Genomic DNA, 18,782 nt, shown 5'->3' on the forward strand with positions numbered 1-18,782 from the left:
AGCTGCAACATCGCGTCTGAGCGGGGCCGGCTGATAGCACCCTGCCCGCACCGACAAAGCAGAGATGTTGGTGTGTGGATGATATTTGTGGCTACACGGTACACTTTACAGAAGGCAGGAACCCCGCACGTCACTTCCTGTTCACGCACAGGCTCGTCGCTGATTGGTCCGCTGGCGGGGGCACGTTTTTGACAAGAGGATGAGCGGCGTTGCAGAGCAGAGCGGCGGATCAGGCGCGGAGACATGACACGATGGATGTTGTGCGCGAGGGAAACAGACACAAAACCTGCACGAGCTTCCCCGCAGCACCGTCACACACTGGGCTGTTTTGGTTTTATGCGCTTTAATCTGCCACAAAAAAACGGCGTGTTTAAAGAGGTAGAAACGCTTCAAACACACGAGGTTTTCAAAAGTATCACGACGCCTTAAGGGGCCTAACATTCATATTATTTAACAGAAACAAAAACGTACGGTGTAGGTAATACAAGCTTTAAAATACACAAATACGCCTGTTTATCCATTTTTGTTTGTTGTGCTAAATACAAGCTAATCATGTCAGATAATTTAATATGATTTATGTTTTTATGTAAACAGAAAGCTTGCAGTCTTTTACAACAATATTAAGGTGCTTTTTAAAATATATTCTACTTAAAATTTTCTACTTTATCTCTTTCTTATTTTCATTTATGGCCTATAGGGATGGTGACATTCTTGTATGGTGAAATTCTAAAGTCACATTAATTATCTAGGGGGCAAAAAAATTGCAATTGCTACTTTACTTGACTTTATTCTCTCGCTGCGACATGTTGCTATAAAGAGCTGTACAATCCTGTTGTTTTTAATGTCCCATCTGAGCAGCTTATTCAACCTGATGGATAAGTCACAAAGTAAGTTAAGCTAGTTAACTAACACAACAATACAATTACAACATTGTTCATTTTATGACAAGAAGCTGTTCAAACTGAAACAGCAAACACCTGTATGGTCTAAAAGTCTAAAGACAAAATGCATTGTTGTGATGTCTAAAATACAATGTGGGGGGGGGAATTTTTTGTTGCAAATTTTACCAGTTTTGACAAAAAAAATCCAAATTCGTCTCAAAATATCTCTGGTTTAATCAAACAACAAAAAAAGAGCTTTGATATTTAAAATCCCACGTTTGGGTTCCAACTTTGTTTATTTTCAACGTCCCTTCAAAAACGCAAAATCAGATGCTGATTTTTTTACATAAAAATTTTCCTTTTTTTTTTTTTTTTTTCAAAAAATGTGTGACCACAGAATATCACCTGTACGGCCCAAAAGTTTTAATATTAACACACCGGCCTTCAACAACCCATATTTGTGATACACAAACATCATAATATATTATAAGGAAGAATAAAACACACATTATAACACACTTTTAAACAATAACATCAAACACAAGCAGCCTGAAAATGATCATAAAGTTGAGTCTAAACATGTTAATACATTCAACAGGTGTTCCTGTTGTTGTATGCGCCTCTTCTCCACGCAAAAGTCTTTTATTTTGAAATTTGAAAAGCACCTGTGTCCTGCTGCAGAACCCCCCAGCTGTTAGAAAACAAAGAGAAAGTGAGGTGACTGTTTGTTTCCATACACAGCCACTTACTGTCTGTATACACTGTAAATGTACACTGTAAAAACATGCAGGCTCCATCTTTTCTCTCCAGCAGCTCCGTGTTGATGTTGCAGCCTGCAGTTTGTTGTGATTGTGAGATAATTTCAGTGTGAGGAGCGACTGAAACACCGGCTGGAATTTCCTCTTTACAGGTGAAACATCTCTGAAAACACTGGCTGTTGGAGCGGGATTATATAATTATAGTTTTGCAGCGTGTGTTTCTTCTTTATTTTTCTTGCAGAGGCCGTAATTACAGCTCGCAGGCGCGGGTCGTTTCTCCTTTCAGCTGCTCTAATCTCACACAGGAAGAATAGAAGCTGTCAATCACGCGCTGCACTCAGCACAGAGACAAGAGGGGACTGATTGCTGCTGCTGTGCTGAGACACACACACACACACACACACACACACACACTTTTCCTTCCTCCTCCTTCTCCCTGGTGTTTTCACCCTCTCTCTCTTTACTCATGCACCCAAAACCTCCAAGAAGCAGATTTTTAACACATTAACTCCCCTGAAAACTGCTCAGACTTTCCCTCTTCTGGATTCAGGCAACTTATGAAACATTTTTATGATTATTTGAACAACTCTGGCGACATTTTCGGCTGCTCTTTCTGCTGCAGAACAGCCCAAACATCCCCTTAGGATGTCTTCTGCTCGGACTGACACCTCAGTGTTTCTTGCTAACCTAATGCACGATGCAAACAACACAAAAAAAGGGGAAAAAGTTCAGATTTGAGCCCAAATTTGTACCAAACATTCATGAAGAGGCAAGTTCTGTTTCGCCATTACTGAGCTGTAACAGCTCCGTGCAGCATTTAAGCTCTATTTGGAGGCACTTGTACTCTACTTTTAGTGGTAAATATTGTATTCTTTCTTTTGAATACATTTGCTTTTATTTGTTTTTCAGACCTTCTCCATCATGTATCTCCTTCCTCTTCTAATAAAACTCAGAAACCCTCTTTACATTTGTTTTTTAGACACGTAAGAAGGAACATATATGAGGGGGGAAAAGTGAGATAAATAAAGATATAACAGTCGGTTTACAAGAGGACATTGGATGTGCATATTACAGCATATAAACTAGTCCACTTGGTGCACTACAGTATATTTAACAGACATATAAATAATGCAGGCTGCACATTAAATAACACAACAGTTACACACAGCTGCAGCACTAACATCCTGCTTACATGCTCATGTATTAATACTCCTGTCTATTATAATGTCTTGTACTTTATTGTGCTGATAATACATGTGTTGTACTTCAGTTACTTTTTACAAATCTACTAAACTAATACTTTTTACTCGCGCTTCATTAAAGCCCCTGCATGCCTGCGTCTCCTTCTTCTTCTTCTACTGCTGTAAAAAAGTGTCAGGTTCCTCTTTGATCACACGTCAGGGGACTTAATTTAATTTTCATCCATCACTTCTCATGAATCGCTCTCGTCATGTTATGTTTTCTAATTAATTTCTCAGTAGGACGGATTAATAACCAAGAATTCCCACTTTGCAGAGAGGCTCCTCTGCCCTGAGGAGAGGCTTTTACTTTGAAAAGATTTCACTGTTTTTATGAAGGGATAAAAAAGGATTCAAAACGCGTCCTTAATGTTTTTTGTTTATTTAAAAACGATGACTTCTGAAGTCACTCCACGAAAGTTTCAAACTTTATTTCATTAGAATCTGAAATCATCTAAATCCTGATTACACTGCATGAGTTCAGATTTCTGCTGGCACATGATCCTGATGTCTATAAAAACCCGGATATGCTCTCTGCCTGCACGTGCCCACAGGCCAAAACAGAGGGGTGGGGGGGTAGGATGTTTATTTGCACCACGCACGGACTGCCTCCTCTCCACCCACCCCCGCGTGCGGCTGGATTGCGGCCTCGTGGAGATGAATCTGATCAATCAGATCAATCAGCAGAGATTACAGTAATCCCGGAGGTCAGAGGGAGGGCACCGGGCCACTCAGAGTTCACACATCGAGCACGAGCTCCAGCAAAGCTGCGCAGGAATGAAAAACACTCGAGCGCGTGGAACTGACTTTTTTTTTTTAATGTAAAGACTTGATAGTGCAGCTGTGGAGTTTCTGAATTTTCACAATAAAAGCATGTATTAATGATTCCCCTGGGCTTTTAACGTGTCTGTCATGCTTCCGGAAATTGTTTAACGTGTCTATTTCAATAAAAGTCAAAATAAAGCACTTTGTGATGATCAGAATAAGTTGTTGTAAATGAAATGTATTCACTGCTAAAGCTGTATATCTGCTGCTTCTTGAACAGGACGCAGACAGGCCGACATTTGATTTATTTTTCAGATTCTGGAGAGAAAAAAACGACTCGATGACTTTGTGGACCTTATTTAAAAAATAAAAGCTTAAAAGACGAGACGAGAAAATTTGAAAATGTACCCAGGACTGAGATGGAAAGGCAGCATTTACACACCTTTAATGCGAGTTTTGTTTCTACATGTACAGGCAGAGGACAAACAACAAACTTGAGAAAGTCGAGTCAGAATTTTTCCTCTTTAACGTCAAATTCATAAAATATTTTATTTCCTCCATCTTGGTATTTAATTAGCTTATCCTGAGGACGTAAACGCCACTCAGATTGTGTTTACATGCTTCTAAAGTCGCACCTTTTTTGGCGAGAAAATTAAAATAATGTTACAGAATTCAGGCGACATTTATTTGTTAAAGAAATAGATTAAACGGGACAAATACGGAAATGTATGCGATTTCTCCAGCATTTTAAACAAATTTAGGCCTTTTAACAAACATATAAATCGTTATTAGACAATACATTCTTATTTAGTGCTGCTAACAATCAGCATTAACTTAAACGACGTACCTATTATACGCGCATTTGAAGTTTATAAGACTTCCGTTTAATAGCAGTCTATAGAAACACAATTTCAATTTAAAAAAACGCGTATAAAACATTTGTACTGTAAACTCTAAAATCCTAAATGTACACAAAACGTTATTTAATTAATTACACTGATATAAAGATGTTAAATAGGGGACTAAAACGTTTATTTTTACGTAACACTAAATATTTTTCTGGTGTTAGTTTTGGGGCATTAAAGAAACTAAATGCGAGTTATTTTAAATAAAGATAAGACAATTGTAAAACAAAGTCTTTGTAAAGTCCTAAATATTTTTCTCTTTCTTAAATTCGTGCAGAACTCAAAATTACGATTTTTATTACCAACACGTGAATCAGCTGCAAAAAGCTAATAGTTAATGTTTACACTGCACAGCACCGCGAATGCCACCAATAGGTTACAACGATTAATAATACAAAAATCAATTGTTTTGCTGCCTAAATAATAGACTGCGAGATTTGTCGCACATTTAAAAGCATTTATAAGTACAAACACGCTTGTTTTCGAAATAAAATCACACACGCAGTGAGAGAAAGAATCATTTTTACTTTAGCCGACAAATATAACAAATGTGTAAAGGGAAAAAAGAGCAAATGACGACGGAATAAAAAATATTTCTTCTTCTTCTTAAAAAAAGACGGACCCCCCCTGCAGCTCCTCAACATTTCTTCTTCTTCTTCTTAAAAAAAACGAATTACACGCGCGACTTCATCGACTTCCGGTTAGCAGGTTGTTTCTCCTAACGTCTTTTTTTAATATTCGGTTTATTCTTGACGCAGCACCAAAGTGTGTGTGGTTCAGCTCAGGACTCAGACTGTCTCGCAGGAGAAGAGAGCATCTCTCTGTCTCAACTTTGTGTCCCTGAACCACCTCAAGCCTTTTTTACACCTCCCCAAACCTGCTGCAAACAACCGCTAATCTTTCTCCGAATGCTAAATATATATTTAACAAAATAAAAGTCTTTGGGATTTGGTGCTGCTGCGTGTGAGGGTGTTTAATTGACGGTTTCCATCACAAAGATTATAAAAGGTTTGTTACATAAAGGCTGGACACGAGCCCAAAATAAGTCTTCGTCTTTTTTTTTTAACACACTGCTGCTCGTACTTTCATTTTTCATGAATACAAAGGTTTACATTTGAATTGTTCACGATGATGACACACTCACAGTGAGGCCTCTGTCTGTATATGTGTCCTAAAAGTGTCCTGACAGACTTACAGGTCACAGTAAACTTATTTTGAAATGTTTACGTCCTCACACAGAGGCCTGTTAGCCTACAAACCTGCTGTTTCAGTGGTATTTTAGTGGAAATGAACCTCTCATGTAAATCTCAGTCCAGTAAAATGGAAGTAAAAGCTCATTAGATTTGGTCGCACTTTTGTAAGGGGACGTGAGCTCATATTTGCTTTCACATTTAGCACCTTTTGAACTTTAATAAAATGTATTTGCAACCGAAATGTCCTAAATTCTACATATATTTATACAGTCTTTCAAAAATGTTTGAATGCAATTATTCACATTAAATATTTCCTTTATTTTCCACCTGCTTTGGTTCTAATGAGAAAGTAAAAATACGTGCACATTTGAATCAAAGACTTTTATGGGCAAATAAATATGAGCAGCAGAAACAGATATTTTTAATGACTTTAAGTGTTATTTAACAGGTAAAAACATTGAAGGATCTAATGTTTTTTTTGTTTAATAATCTGCTGGAATATAAAAGAGCATATGTTTTATTATAACTGGAATAACCTGGAAATAAGACAGACGATAAAGCAGATAAAAAAGATTCCAGGCCGTTGAAACTTGTGGAAAACAAACAATTTAATGTACTTTTTATTTAAATTTTACTCTTATATTTAGGGAAATTTCTGGCTTATAAATAAACTTAATAAAACACAAGAAAAAAGTGACTCATTTGCACCATAATCAGGAGCTGCGACTCAAAAAAGAGCCGCAGTAAAACAGCAAAAAGTGTTACAATTTTAAAGGTTTATTTTCTACCTCTGCCTTTGACTAAACGCAGATCTAACTTGACACATTAACTGCACAATACAGCTTTGCATTAAATAATCAGTTATCGCTCTTTAAATAGAGATAACCTTAAGTGCAGACGTGAGATCACACTGTACGACGACGCACCGGTTAATCCAAACTGTCACCTTCAATTTTAACATCATGATTCTAAAAGCAAATGTTTTCTTAACCTCCACCAGGTCACATGAAAAGACATTTTGTAACAGTGGTGGCATCAGAGCGGCGGTGTGCGCTGCCACCTAGTGTCCGTGCGGAGAAACGACACGAGAAGTCAAACACACACTTTTATTCATATTTCACATTAAAAAGTACAAATCCCACACACACACACACACACACACGCGCGCAGGGAGCAGAGAGACACAAACCGCTACATTCAGGAAACAGTCGAAGCTTCAGGTTTACGCTAAAAGGAACGAACTTTGACCTTTATTACACGCAAGCAAACATCTATTTAATCTGTAATACACTAAGAGAGAGTTTACACACTGGATCGTTTCCGTTAAGGCCGATGGATTCAACAACGTGAAGCTAAAAGTAACAGAAAACGTGGGTTCACAAATGTGAGGATCGTGTAAACAATAAAATCAGTGTTCGACAGGAAGTAGAGCGGATGGTTAGAACACATCAGGGTGAAGGTAGAAGAGACACAGAGCAGGAGCAATGAAGGCACTTGTGTATGTGTGTTCTGAAGGCTTCATGAAGACGAACAAGAGACAGAGAAACCTTCCAGCGCTCTGTTGGGACTTTTCTGCAGCAGGAAAAATCCACGTCAAACTTTGTGTAAATGTAAAAAACAGTAAATGACATTTTCTTGATTAGTGGATTAATAGTTTGGTCTGAACTTCGTTCAGTCTGGACAATCACTCCAGAAACCAAACTACATCATCATTATAGAGAAAAACAAACACAAAGCAGAATATTAAATGGAAAACTAGAAGCAGAAAATGTTCAGCATTGTCTAAATGTTCAAACTGGCTCCTTAAATGGACAGATGGTTTAAACTCTATTAAACTCTGGTTATTTGTTATCTATTTAACTATGTAGCAAGTGGAAAAAAATAACAAGTCAAATGTTTGCAACTAAACCACAAAAACGTTTGATGGCGGACCTAAAATGTGCTATAAATCTATTTAAATGTATTTTTGACACAGATGTTAAATACAGATACAGAAACAGAAAGAAAGATCTCAAAAGAAGAAGAAGAATACAGCAATAATGGAGCACGTTTCAAACAGACTGTATAAAAAGATGGACGACATGAAAGCTCCTTAAAGTGAAGCCAAACCCTCTCTAGCGCCCCCTGTTGACTGGCTGCAGTATAGCTCATAAAGCCCGCCTCCTCCATGTTAACAGATGGGACATGAGTCGAACTATAAAATCTAAATACACAGCAAATAAATGTTCTCAAACATGGTTTCTGTCACTATAGTTAGTTCTGATCGTGCTGATTTGTGTACGTTTATTTTTAATAAGTTATTTGATGCTGTCAAAAGGATGATTGACAGCTCTGTTGACAAATCCGGCTCCTGCAGCCGATCAGTTCAGATTAGCAGAGTAGAGGAGGAACGGCGAGAGGAGACGTAACTAAAACAATCACCACAGTCAGTGAAGTTTTTATATCTGTAAACGTTAACCTCAGACCAACACAAAGAAGCTGTTCTGCTGTTAAACACGCCGGCGTGCAGGATCCTCGTGTGTTTTGGTTGGCGGAAGTGGCTACGGCGGCTCCACCTGCCGATCTCTACTGCGCAGCTCTGACTCCAAATCACCAACTCGGGCTTCAATTGTGTACAACGAGAGCAGATGGAGACACGTCATCCATCTTTACATACAATCGCAGCTTGAGCCTCTTTTCAGCCTCTTTTTTTCCCTCGCATCAGCCTGTTAAAATAAGCCGCACCTGTTCTTTTAGATCTCCTGGAGAACGTGAAAAGGAGAACATTGGTAGTATCATTACAATCAATGAAGTTCATTGAACAGTTGTGTTTTTCCTTTAAATGAAGAAGTATGACCTCCCTGCAGCACCATGTGTCGAAAACAGGCTTCAGATTGCAGGAGCATTGCACACAGCGGTCTGCAGAGCCCCCTTGTGGTTAAACAGAGACACTGCAGGCTGAGCATTCCTGACAAATTCAACTCATTGATTGTGACGTTTAATTTGACTTCCTATACGTCAGTTTCAAGCTGCTTAAATAACAAAAGAGCCCTTGTGTACTCAGAAACATACATTTATGATGGACACAGTTTGCACATGAAAAAAAGAAGCAGAGAGGCTGAGGCTGCACTGATTCAAAGAGCGCTGCTGCCCTCTAGAGGCGTAGGAAGAGACATGTTAACAAGAGAAGGAGGAAACAGGAGAGCTGGTGAGGTGGCAGAAAGACAAATCAGACGGATGTCCGTTCAAATGCTGAAGAAGCTGCAAAGTGACCAGAGGAATGTTTCTGTATGTACATGTTCTCACACTGCTGCCTCAAAGTCTGCACAGTCGTGGCACTAAATCATTTCATGTGTACACTCTATATATGTTGATGCGTGTTATTTCATAGGTGTGTGGTGCTGTGATGCCAGGTGTGTGTGTAAACGTGTGTGTGCGCGAGGAGGAAGGGGAGCAGGAGGTTCAGTCGAATCCTTGCCAGTCGCTCTGCTCAGAGTCGTACTCCAGCTCCCCCCCGATGCAGCGGACGCCCTCCAGCAGCATGGGCGTGCCGTGGTGACGGTCTGGGACAGAAACAGAGACAGAGACACAAATTAGAGTCCAAGAAACACTTTTCAAACTCAATCTGCAGGTAAAAGACAGAAAACTTCTGTCCTCAAGATGCAGCCCCTCGACTCTGAGATTATTCTACTGTGTTTCAAACATTTCCTAACATCTATAAAAAGGAATCGCGGTGATCACAGGCTCTCTCTGCTAACGCTGGCTCAACTTTGGGTACATTCCCCCTCCAGACATAAGCAGGTGGTGTTCCCGTTACGAGGCCGGTCTGAGCAGATTATCCTGAAGCGGGAGGGGTTAGAGGACACGATAAACGGGGCCGACAGTCCTCGATGCTGTACCCCCGCTCTCTCCTCCCCTTTTTTTCCAACACTATCCACTGTCCTGTCTCTGTCAATAAAGGCATGAAAAAGGCCAAAAAAACAGAGACGTGATCTTGATTTAACCGGCTTATCTTCAGCCCGATAACAAACAATACATATCAAGCTACTGTGATCAAATCTATGATTCAAAATCCTGCAGTGTGACAGGCTGCGTCAGCCAATGAGAGCGAGCTGACCCAAATCTTTTCGTCCAACTCACCTCTTGCTTTTGTTGCAAGATGTATGAGCCATATTTAATCTGTCTTTCAAGTCGTGACTGTGTTTTTTTCTCAGTGTTTTATGTTGCACAAACTAGAACAATAATCTGGCTTCTGTTCAACATCTATGCTGTGGTGTGTTGGGGAGGAAGCAGCAAGAAGAGGGATGCTGCGCGCTGGTGACCGTGGCAGAGAGACGGACCCTGGATAAACACCCACCATCCACCACCTGCTGTCCCAGTCCTGCTCCACAGACTTTTTTGTCCCCCTGACCATAAAACCGTATTAATCCTGTCAGTGATGACAGGGGGAAGCAAACAACGCACAAACTGAAAAGTGAATTCCCACCAGGACTCGATGCACTGTGACACTTTAACGCTCACTTTGCTTATAAATCTTTATGCACATTTGCACCGTGCAGTTTTTGCACCAACTCTGCTCACCATGTTTAAACTTGCACAACCTCCATACAGCCACTGGGGGGTGTGGGGTTGTTAAGCTACTGGATGACTAAATTTGAGCAGCAGCCTGCTCGAACACCTGAGGGCAGCACAGAGCGTCAACATCTTTAAAAGCAAACTAAAGACCTACTTTTTCTCTACGTGAAGCCCTTTGTGCTACATTTTTAGATGTAGACTGAATGAATGTGCATTCTTACACCTCGAATATGATGTCCAACAACTTTAAAACGAATTAACATTTGAAAGCCTCCAGCGTGCTGTTCACATTTAAAGCTCCAAACACGTCAATACTCCACAAAGCGCTGAAACATTTCCTCAACTGTTTAGAGCAGTTTTTATTTCTGCATTGCTTCTTCTTGATTTTTGTGTCGGACAAGTTAAATAAAAAGATAGTTAGTTAGTTTAGATCTGAGAATAACCGCCCATGTTTCTGTGTCCCCTCGGAGACGTGTGTTGGGCTCAGAAGCTGAAGCTCTGGATACTTTCTCCACGCTTCAAAGATGACCAGTCAGCGTGTGAATGTCAGATTATTGCCTTTAAGTAACAGAAAATAGTCCCCCCAACTTCAAGTGAACTGGTTCTTAAACATGTAACTGTTATACCATTAAAGTCAGCAGCTTTGCCCTACAATCTACTGAATCACAGCAGTCAGAGGAGGGAAAGTTTTTGCTACACTGACTGACTTTGGGTTTGGACAAGAGTTAAAAAGGCAAGAGTAAATGTAGAGACTTATTAAACTGCAAGAACATGCAGTAACCCGTGCAGTCAGTGAGAACGCAGCGTGGGAGAAAGACCCGACTGAAACGCTGTCAGGCAGCAGCTCCCCCTCAGCCCCCCCTCACTGGAAGTTCCCGCTCACATGCAGCTGAAGACCCTCCCACATGAAGCCGCCCACTCTGAGAGCTGCAGGGTGACACGCTGCAGAGCACGACGTGAGAAACCATCACAAGTGCATGCGTTAAAACTGTTCAGTCTGTCCTGTCATGAAAAGATTAATGTCTGTCGTCTTTTCATGGTGAATTATAAACATGAGTTTTAGTAAACAACGACAGAATTGTTGATTATTATTCATTTATTCATTTTTCTCCTTCATCTTTTCACAGCTTCACACAGAAACCTGTTTTTTTTAATGTGTGTGACTCACTAGTGCAAGCCTTGTTCACTATCAAAATACGAGAGTGCCTTTAAATGTAGCACAAATGCATTGGTGGTTCAGTGGTAGAATTCTCGCCTGCCACGCGGGAGGCCCGGGTTCGATTCCCGGCCAATGCAACACACTTTTCCCTCCCTAACCTCCAAGAGGAGAGGGGGGCTTTACGGACGTGATTTTCCACATATATACTAAAACTATAGTTTTATTGTCATTTAGACTACAAGAGATTACCAGTTGATGTATAAGGTAATGAATCTTTTATTCTCAGCTGATTGTGTCGTTTTTTAACTCTAAAAAAAATAGTGTAAGTGCCCTTTAAAATTTCTGTCCAGTTTGAGTTCTTAACCCACATTATTTAATTTAAAATATATAACACAAAGAAAACTTGTTAAGTCTCATGCATGAGAAGCTGAAACGTGCAGATATTTTTGTATTTTTTTAGTTTTTTTAATTCAATAAATAAAAAAATAATAGTGTAAGTGCCCTTTAAATTTTCTTTAAATCTCTTGGTGAGTCCTAAACCCAAGTTATTTAATTTAAAATATATAACACAAAGAAAAGCAACACATCATAACGCATGAGAAGCTCAAACGTGCAGATGTTTTTTTTAATTCTCGAAGGAAAAAAAAGTGTAAGTGCCCTTTAAAATGTTTTTTTTTAAATAACTTGTTTTGAGTCCTAAATCCAAATTATTTCATTTAAAATATATAACACAAACAACACCTGTTAATACACATGCATGAGAAGCTGAAACGTGCAGATATTTTTGTATTTTTTAAAGTTTTTTAATTCTCAAAAAAATAGTGCAAGTGCCCTTTAAATTTTCTTTAAATCGCTTGTTGAGTCTTAAACCCAAGTTATTTAATTTAAAATACGCATGAAAAGCTGAAACGTGCAGATAATTTTTTGGTGTTTTTTTTAAATCTCTAAAAAACAAAGTGTAAGTGCCCTTTAAAATGTTTTTTTTAAATAACTTGTTTTGAGTCCCAAATCCAAATTATTTAATTTAAAATATATAACACAAAGAAAACTTGTTAAAGCTCATGTATGAGAAGCTGAAATGTGCAGATGTTTTAGTGATTTTCTAAGTTTTTCACTTTCAAAAAACAGCGTAAGTGCCCTTTAAAATGTCTTTAAATCGCTTGTTTAGTCCGATATAAATGATAAGGGTGGGTTTTCAGTTTTTGCAGACATCACAGTTTTAGATTTAATGCGTAAAATGTTTTTTCTAATTGTGGGCTTAAACTAAAAATGTTACATTGCTTGAATACTTTAAAAAAAGTTATAAAAAAAAATAAAAAAATTTAGAATTCTTAAAAGATGAATACAAATATCCTTTGATCTCTTTAACGGAACACACAAAAAAAGCAGGTTTCTTGACTTCTTAAACACTTCCTGGACACCACAACAAATTGTCAGTAAACAATGCTGTAACCTGAACGCACCCCGGGCTCTACTATGTTACACACACACACACCGTCACTGATCTAAACGCAGCTTAGAGGAGCAGCAGAGGCCGAGCGTAATCCTCTCATCTGGTCGCCGTCCAGGCTCCAATTACACACACACATGTGGACAGATGTTCAGGCCGCGCTTTGTGAGTAAAAATAGAGCCTCACTCGCCAACACGCCCGCCATTCATCCTCACACACATGTGTTTATGTGAAAAAAGACACGCACGCTCTCGTACTATATTTAAGCCGGCCCGAATGGAAAGAGACATACGCCTCCTTCACCTAATTGTCCATCTGCTGACACAAACACAGGAGTATAAGCGAGTCTGACTGCGGGATTTAAGAGGAGGGGATGCAGATTCAACGCAGGCTGTTCTCTGCCTCAGAGATTTACAATACGAGAGTGATAAGGCTGCACTGTAGGAGAGCTGTGCTTGTTACTATAAACTGCACTATACTAAGGTTATCATGCGTGCACTGGTTCTGATTTAGACATTTTAAAAAAAACTTCATCATGTATGCTAAATGTAAAAACACACAAATTTAGCTTCTTATTTTGAAGCAACAAAGTGCTGTTGAAGTGGCTCATACCCAGAGTCACCAGCAGGAGGCGCCAGCACACACGTATCCACAGCCCAAGCTCCACTTCTAGTTTATCCGTCTAGTTTGACTTAAAACTAAAAGAAGCAGATATAAGAGGCTCCGACATGTCAGGAGGCTGTTACAGTACAAATAAAAGCCTTGAAAATGTAAATAATTTAAACATGAAAGAAGCTGCTGCTCACAGAGAATAATTTGTTCCTAACTTGTATCTTTGGGTTTTGTTCTGATGTTCGGAGCGGTGGAGGTAGAGTGGGTCACCCTATAATCTTTACGTTGGCGGTTCGATCCCCAGCTCCTGCAGTCACATGCTGAAGTATCCTCGGGCAAGTTGCTGCTGGAGGCCTAGCCTGCAGTGTGTGAATGATTAGCTGCCTTGCATGGCGCTAAGTTAGTGTGTGATTGTGTGAAAGGGTGAATGTGACATGAGTGGTTAGAAGACTAGAAAGGCCCTTTATAAGTACAGTAACTCATATGACTGCATGTAACCTGATTGTGAGACTTTATTGAGTTTAGCTCAGCGGTTAAATCGGCGGCCCATGTAAGGAGTTCAGCTCCCGCCCTCGGCCCTTCGCTGTGCATCATCTCTTCCCGTTTCCAACACTATCCACTGTCCTCTCTATAAATGAAGTTCTCCTGTACGTTGTCAGCGCCTACATGTACCAGGATGCACTGCGATCGAGCAGCTGCATCCTCTTTATTTCTTTGAAAGCATGAAAAAGTCTGAATATCGCAATCATCCAAAACACTGTTAAAACCATAAAATCCTCTGCACTTATGTTAAAGGACGCCATTTTCACTTTTTGGAGCTTTTTTTGTGAAGGCTGAAATAGCTGGAAGAAAGACAGAATTTGAAGCTGCGCCTCAGAGACGAAGAGAACAACTGTAGGCACACCAAATAATGTTGAAAGCTGGGATAGTTTCCCTTTAAGACAAATCTCCACACTCACGTACTCGAGGACTTTGAGGCGCGTTCCCGCTAAGTGTGCGATTGCTTAGTGCTGTCCCACTGTCAAATCACAAAGTGCGCGAGGGCTCTGACGCGGACTTTTCAACGCCTAATTACACACTTCACATGAGCGCGTGTATCTGCCGAGAGCTCAAAGCGACGTTCACAAATGTTATTGTCCAGCCCCCGACACTGAAGTAGTATTGAATAAAGCTTGAACAACGTCTGTTTCCGTTGAACTTTGCCGCACTTTATTTTGGTCAGTATTAAAACGTTTCCTCCTCTATCAATAAAAGAGAAAAGTAACTATTTTTTTCAAAGTTCTGTTTTTTCAACTCCAACACCCGCGTGAGATCACACTCTCAGTTCCCCAGCTGTGAAAAGGTCGCCCACAAGCCACAGTGTGTTGCAACGTACACTGTACATACACGCACGCTACATTACATAAGTGTCAGTTATATTAGTGGAGTAACCTCACCCATGACTCTGGCGTGAACTTTGACTTTGACACACACGTCCTCGTTGGTCTCGTTCAGCAGCAGCACCTCCTCGCACAGAACGCCCTCCTGCTGGGCCATGTACTCGCACGTCACCTTCAGACCTCCTGGGACACACACGGAGGGAAGAACACACACACAAGGAGGGATTGGATTTCCTCTTTGTTGTCGGGTTTTAAACACACACACGCACACTTTCTGTTGTCTCTCTGCGTGAGTATTTTAATAAGGATCAGATACTAAAACAGTAATCCTGCAGCCAAGAGAAAAAACAACATGATGGAAAGACGAGTAAACAGTCACGAATATATTACACTGTCACATGCACACACCTCTAGGTCACACAGTATCATAAAGGGTGTGACGGAGAGCTGAAAGTAAAGGTCAGTAACCTGCTTCAGTTACAGGCACGTAGCTGGCACGACTCCCAGACACATCAGGGTCGCTGGTGGCTCAAATTAGCAGGTTTAACGGTGAGTGAGCGACACACACACACACACACACACACACACACACACATTAAGGTTTGTTGCCCATAAAAGTGTTTTCTTTAGCTCGGACAGGTGCCAGGTGTTCAAGGTTTTTAATTCAAGTTAAACAGGAAAGTGTTTGAACAGACTGATTTGTTGAACTTGCAGCGTATCACTAAAGTCTGCTGCAACACAAACATCGTTATTTAACTACTATAACTATTTAAACTATTAAAATCTGAATGGAAATTGTATCGCACGTGACATAGGGAAGATAACTTATGATAGGGTACAACGCAGCAGTAGTAATGTAGAACCGTACATTAAGAAGACTCACTTGAAGGGGATTAAATAGCGCTGTAAAAAGAGCCTCTGTTTGCAGCTTGTACAAAACAGGAAGTTATACTTAAAGAGCAACTTACTGTAACACTGGGTATAACTTCCTGTTTGTGTTGGCTGTTGTTTTGCGGTTGTTTACTGAGAGAGGTGTCCACCATAGCTGGCTGAGAGGTAGTTCCGGGGGAGGGAAGAGGGAGTTAAAGCGGGAGTTCGGCGTTCTGTTCCCACCAAAACAGGCGCCTTGACGCAGGTTTTTCAGACCCGGGACGACCCGCTTAAAGACGCCGATTGTCTCTTTTCCCATTGCCAGTGGAGTATACTCCTTTCTGCTGCGTCACCGCCTGATGTCACAAACGCACCCGAAACAGGGTTAGTAAACAGTGAAGACGTTACGGTGGTTAGGTCTTTATTGTATCTATCACTCATTCAATCTGTTTATCAAACTTGGCGCCTACAAATTTGGAGCGATGTTCGAGCGCTGCTCGGACGGAGATAGGCGGAGTTTGCAGCTGAGATGACGAGGAGTCGCAGAAGTTACCGACGGAGCATAGCACCGTGCCGGGAAGGGGGCGGAGATTAGCGTGTCGACACGGGTTTGTGTTCCCATCATTGGCGATCGGAGCCGAGGCGATAATTACCCGGGTCTACTGCAGAGTCATTTGACCCGGGTCTGAATGCGGATTGTAACCTTTCCCACTAAGCAAAAAAGCTGCGTGTTAGCAGGGTTTTTGACCAGTGGAAAAGGGGCTTTAATGGTGTTAATTCCACGACCCTGAAGCTCAGTTGAATACGAAGAGAACAATCAGGTGGAGGCTCTGATGATGTCCACGTTTTGGACGTCAGTATTTGTCGTAATAAATAAAAATGTAAAGAGACCCTGGTTTATACTTGGACGTAGTGATGTAACTGGTCCACAGATCCACAGAGCAAAAATGATTAACGTACGCAGTCGCTGATAACATTCAAACCTTATTCAATCTGATGTGAATAACAGGAAAAGACCACAGCTTACATCTCATTGCTCATATACTAGCCGTGTTAGCACGCGCCGTTATGACACCACAAAGACAGAGAAGATTAGCGTGCTCCTCATGAAAATGGATTTACTGCCATAAAGTTAGCAGAAGGAGAAGGCTGCCAGCGTGTGAGAGGAGGAGATGTGTGAGCAGAGTGCTGTGAAGCCTCACAAGGTGGCTTTTACTGCAGATTAATGGGCAGCACTTATCCAGGAGTCCTCTTTAATAATCACAACCTGAACTCTAATATGGAAATCAGCTAGAACGCCCGTGCATGGCTCTAAAAACCTAACAGGAAGTGGTGTGTTTTTAATGCTTTCTGTTCCTCGTTCTCTGCTGATCTTACCCTCGGGTGACGGCGTGATGTCGGTGATCCGCAGGTGTGGACTTGGCACCGGCGCTGGACAAACATCCTTCCCCAGAGCCGGGACGTCGGGCAAGGTGAAGACTATTTCATAGCGGTGCTGCGTCTTTAAGAAGCCGACCTTTAGAGAGAGAGAAGAAAGGCGAAGAGTCAGGTGAAGATTTAGCGATTAGCAGGAAAAACAACGGCCGTCTTTCGCTCTTGCACAAACTTTGGACTAATCCGACTGTAACACCGGGAGAGGAGAATAATGGAGAGGGGGTTTAAACACGGGGAAACAGGCTTTGGCTTGACCTCAAATCACACAGTGTAAGTCCATTACAGCTCAATAAACAAGGATTGATTTATATAAAAAGTAATTCTCATAAGCTCATGAGAGTTTTGCTTGAAGGAGTCGTCTAATTGAAATCATTAGTTGTTACTGAGCGATCTGAAACCCTCTGACAGCAATTTAAGCCTGAAGGGGAATAAACCTGAATCACCTTCTGGCACACGAGTCTTCCAATAACACTTTAATCCCGTGTGAATTAAAGAGCTTAATCTTATTTATCGTTGCAGCATCTTCTTAAATTTGGAGACTCTCTGAGAGCGCGATCGCCCAAACATGGACGCCAGAAGAGGGACGTAATGTTGAGTTTGTAAAGAGACAAAAATCACATTAAGAGAAATTAGCAGTTAGCGTGTGAGCTAGCAGGTAACAGCAAGTACCCCTGAGCTTTGCTAATCATTAGCATAGCCCCGGAGCTAGCGCTGCAACGGTAAGTTAATCCACAGGAAACAAATCTGCAGCTGTTTTGATCATTGATTAATCAATTAAGTAATTTTTTAAGCAACAAACATTCTTATATTTAAGTTTCTTTAATCTGATCGTTTGTCTTTGTTTAACACACAGACTGTATAAAAAGATGGCCGACATGACAGCTCCCTAAAAGTGAAGCCAAACCCTCTCTATCGCCCCCTGCTGACTGGCTGCAGTATAGCTCATAAAGCCCGCCTCCTCCATGTTAACAGATGGGACATGAGTCAAACTATAAAATCAAAATACACGCCAAGTAAATGTTTCTCAAACATGGTTTCTGTCATTATAGTTAGTTCTTATCATGCTGATTTATGTCCAAGTGTTCATTTTTCTGACAAGTTTACTTTTAATTGGATGCTGATAATAGGATGATTGACAGCTCTGTTGACAAATCTGGCTCCAGCAGCCGATCTGTTCCAGATTAGCAGACTGGAGGAGGAACGGCGAGAGGAAACGTAACTAAAACAATCACTACAGTCATTGAAAGGTTTCCCGCCAGAATTCAGAACGTCTGTTATTCAAATCCCACATGCAACGTCCATTCAGCAGCTCTTCTCTAGCTGTCAGTAATCTTTCTCGGTAGATGGAGTTTGGAACAGTGTCACAATTTCATTCAGCAGAGGCTTTTGTCCAAAGCGACATACGTCATCATCATCATGAATATCCTAATCAACATCAACTACATCCTCAATGTCAGAGGTCAGAGGTGTTCATAAAGAGCTGGGTCTTTAGCTTCTTCTTAAAGGTGCAAGGGACTCTGCGGACCGGATGGAGTTTGGTAGCTCGTTCCACCATGGGGGACGACTGAGGAGGAGAGTCTAGT

The 18,782-nt window shown here is 40.9% G+C and overlaps 1 protein-coding gene and 1 non-coding gene across 2 annotated transcripts in view; one reads left to right on the top strand and one right to left on the bottom strand.

The window, feature by feature from the left end:
- Nucleotides 1-6,832: 6,832 nt before the first annotated feature.
- The window catches only part of adissp (adipose secreted signaling protein), a 36,199-nt gene continuing 24,249 nt past the window's right edge, over nt 6,833-18,782 (bottom strand). Inside the window, exons 4-6 of the mRNA XM_069671714.1 lie at nt 17,143-17,281; nt 14,953-15,078; nt 6,833-9,282 (exon numbers count right to left, since the gene is read on the bottom strand). Of these exons, the coding sequence (XP_069527815.1) occupies nt 9,182-9,282; nt 14,953-15,078; nt 17,143-17,281 (366 nt within the window). The 3' untranslated portion in view covers nt 6,833-9,181. The remainder of the gene's footprint in view (nt 9,283-14,952; nt 15,079-17,142; nt 17,282-18,782) is intronic.
- Nucleotides 11,520-11,590, top strand: trnag-gcc (transfer RNA glycine (anticodon GCC)). Its single transcript has one exon. It is a non-coding gene; the product is annotated as a tRNA-Gly (tRNA).

Source organism: Semicossyphus pulcher, unplaced genomic scaffold (genome assembly GCF_022749685.1).
Source record: "Semicossyphus pulcher isolate SPU_LCO1_2020_fin unplaced genomic scaffold, fSemPul1.0.p SCAF_21, whole genome shotgun sequence".
Classification (NCBI taxonomy): Eukaryota; Metazoa; Chordata; class Actinopteri; order Labriformes; family Labridae; genus Semicossyphus; species Semicossyphus pulcher.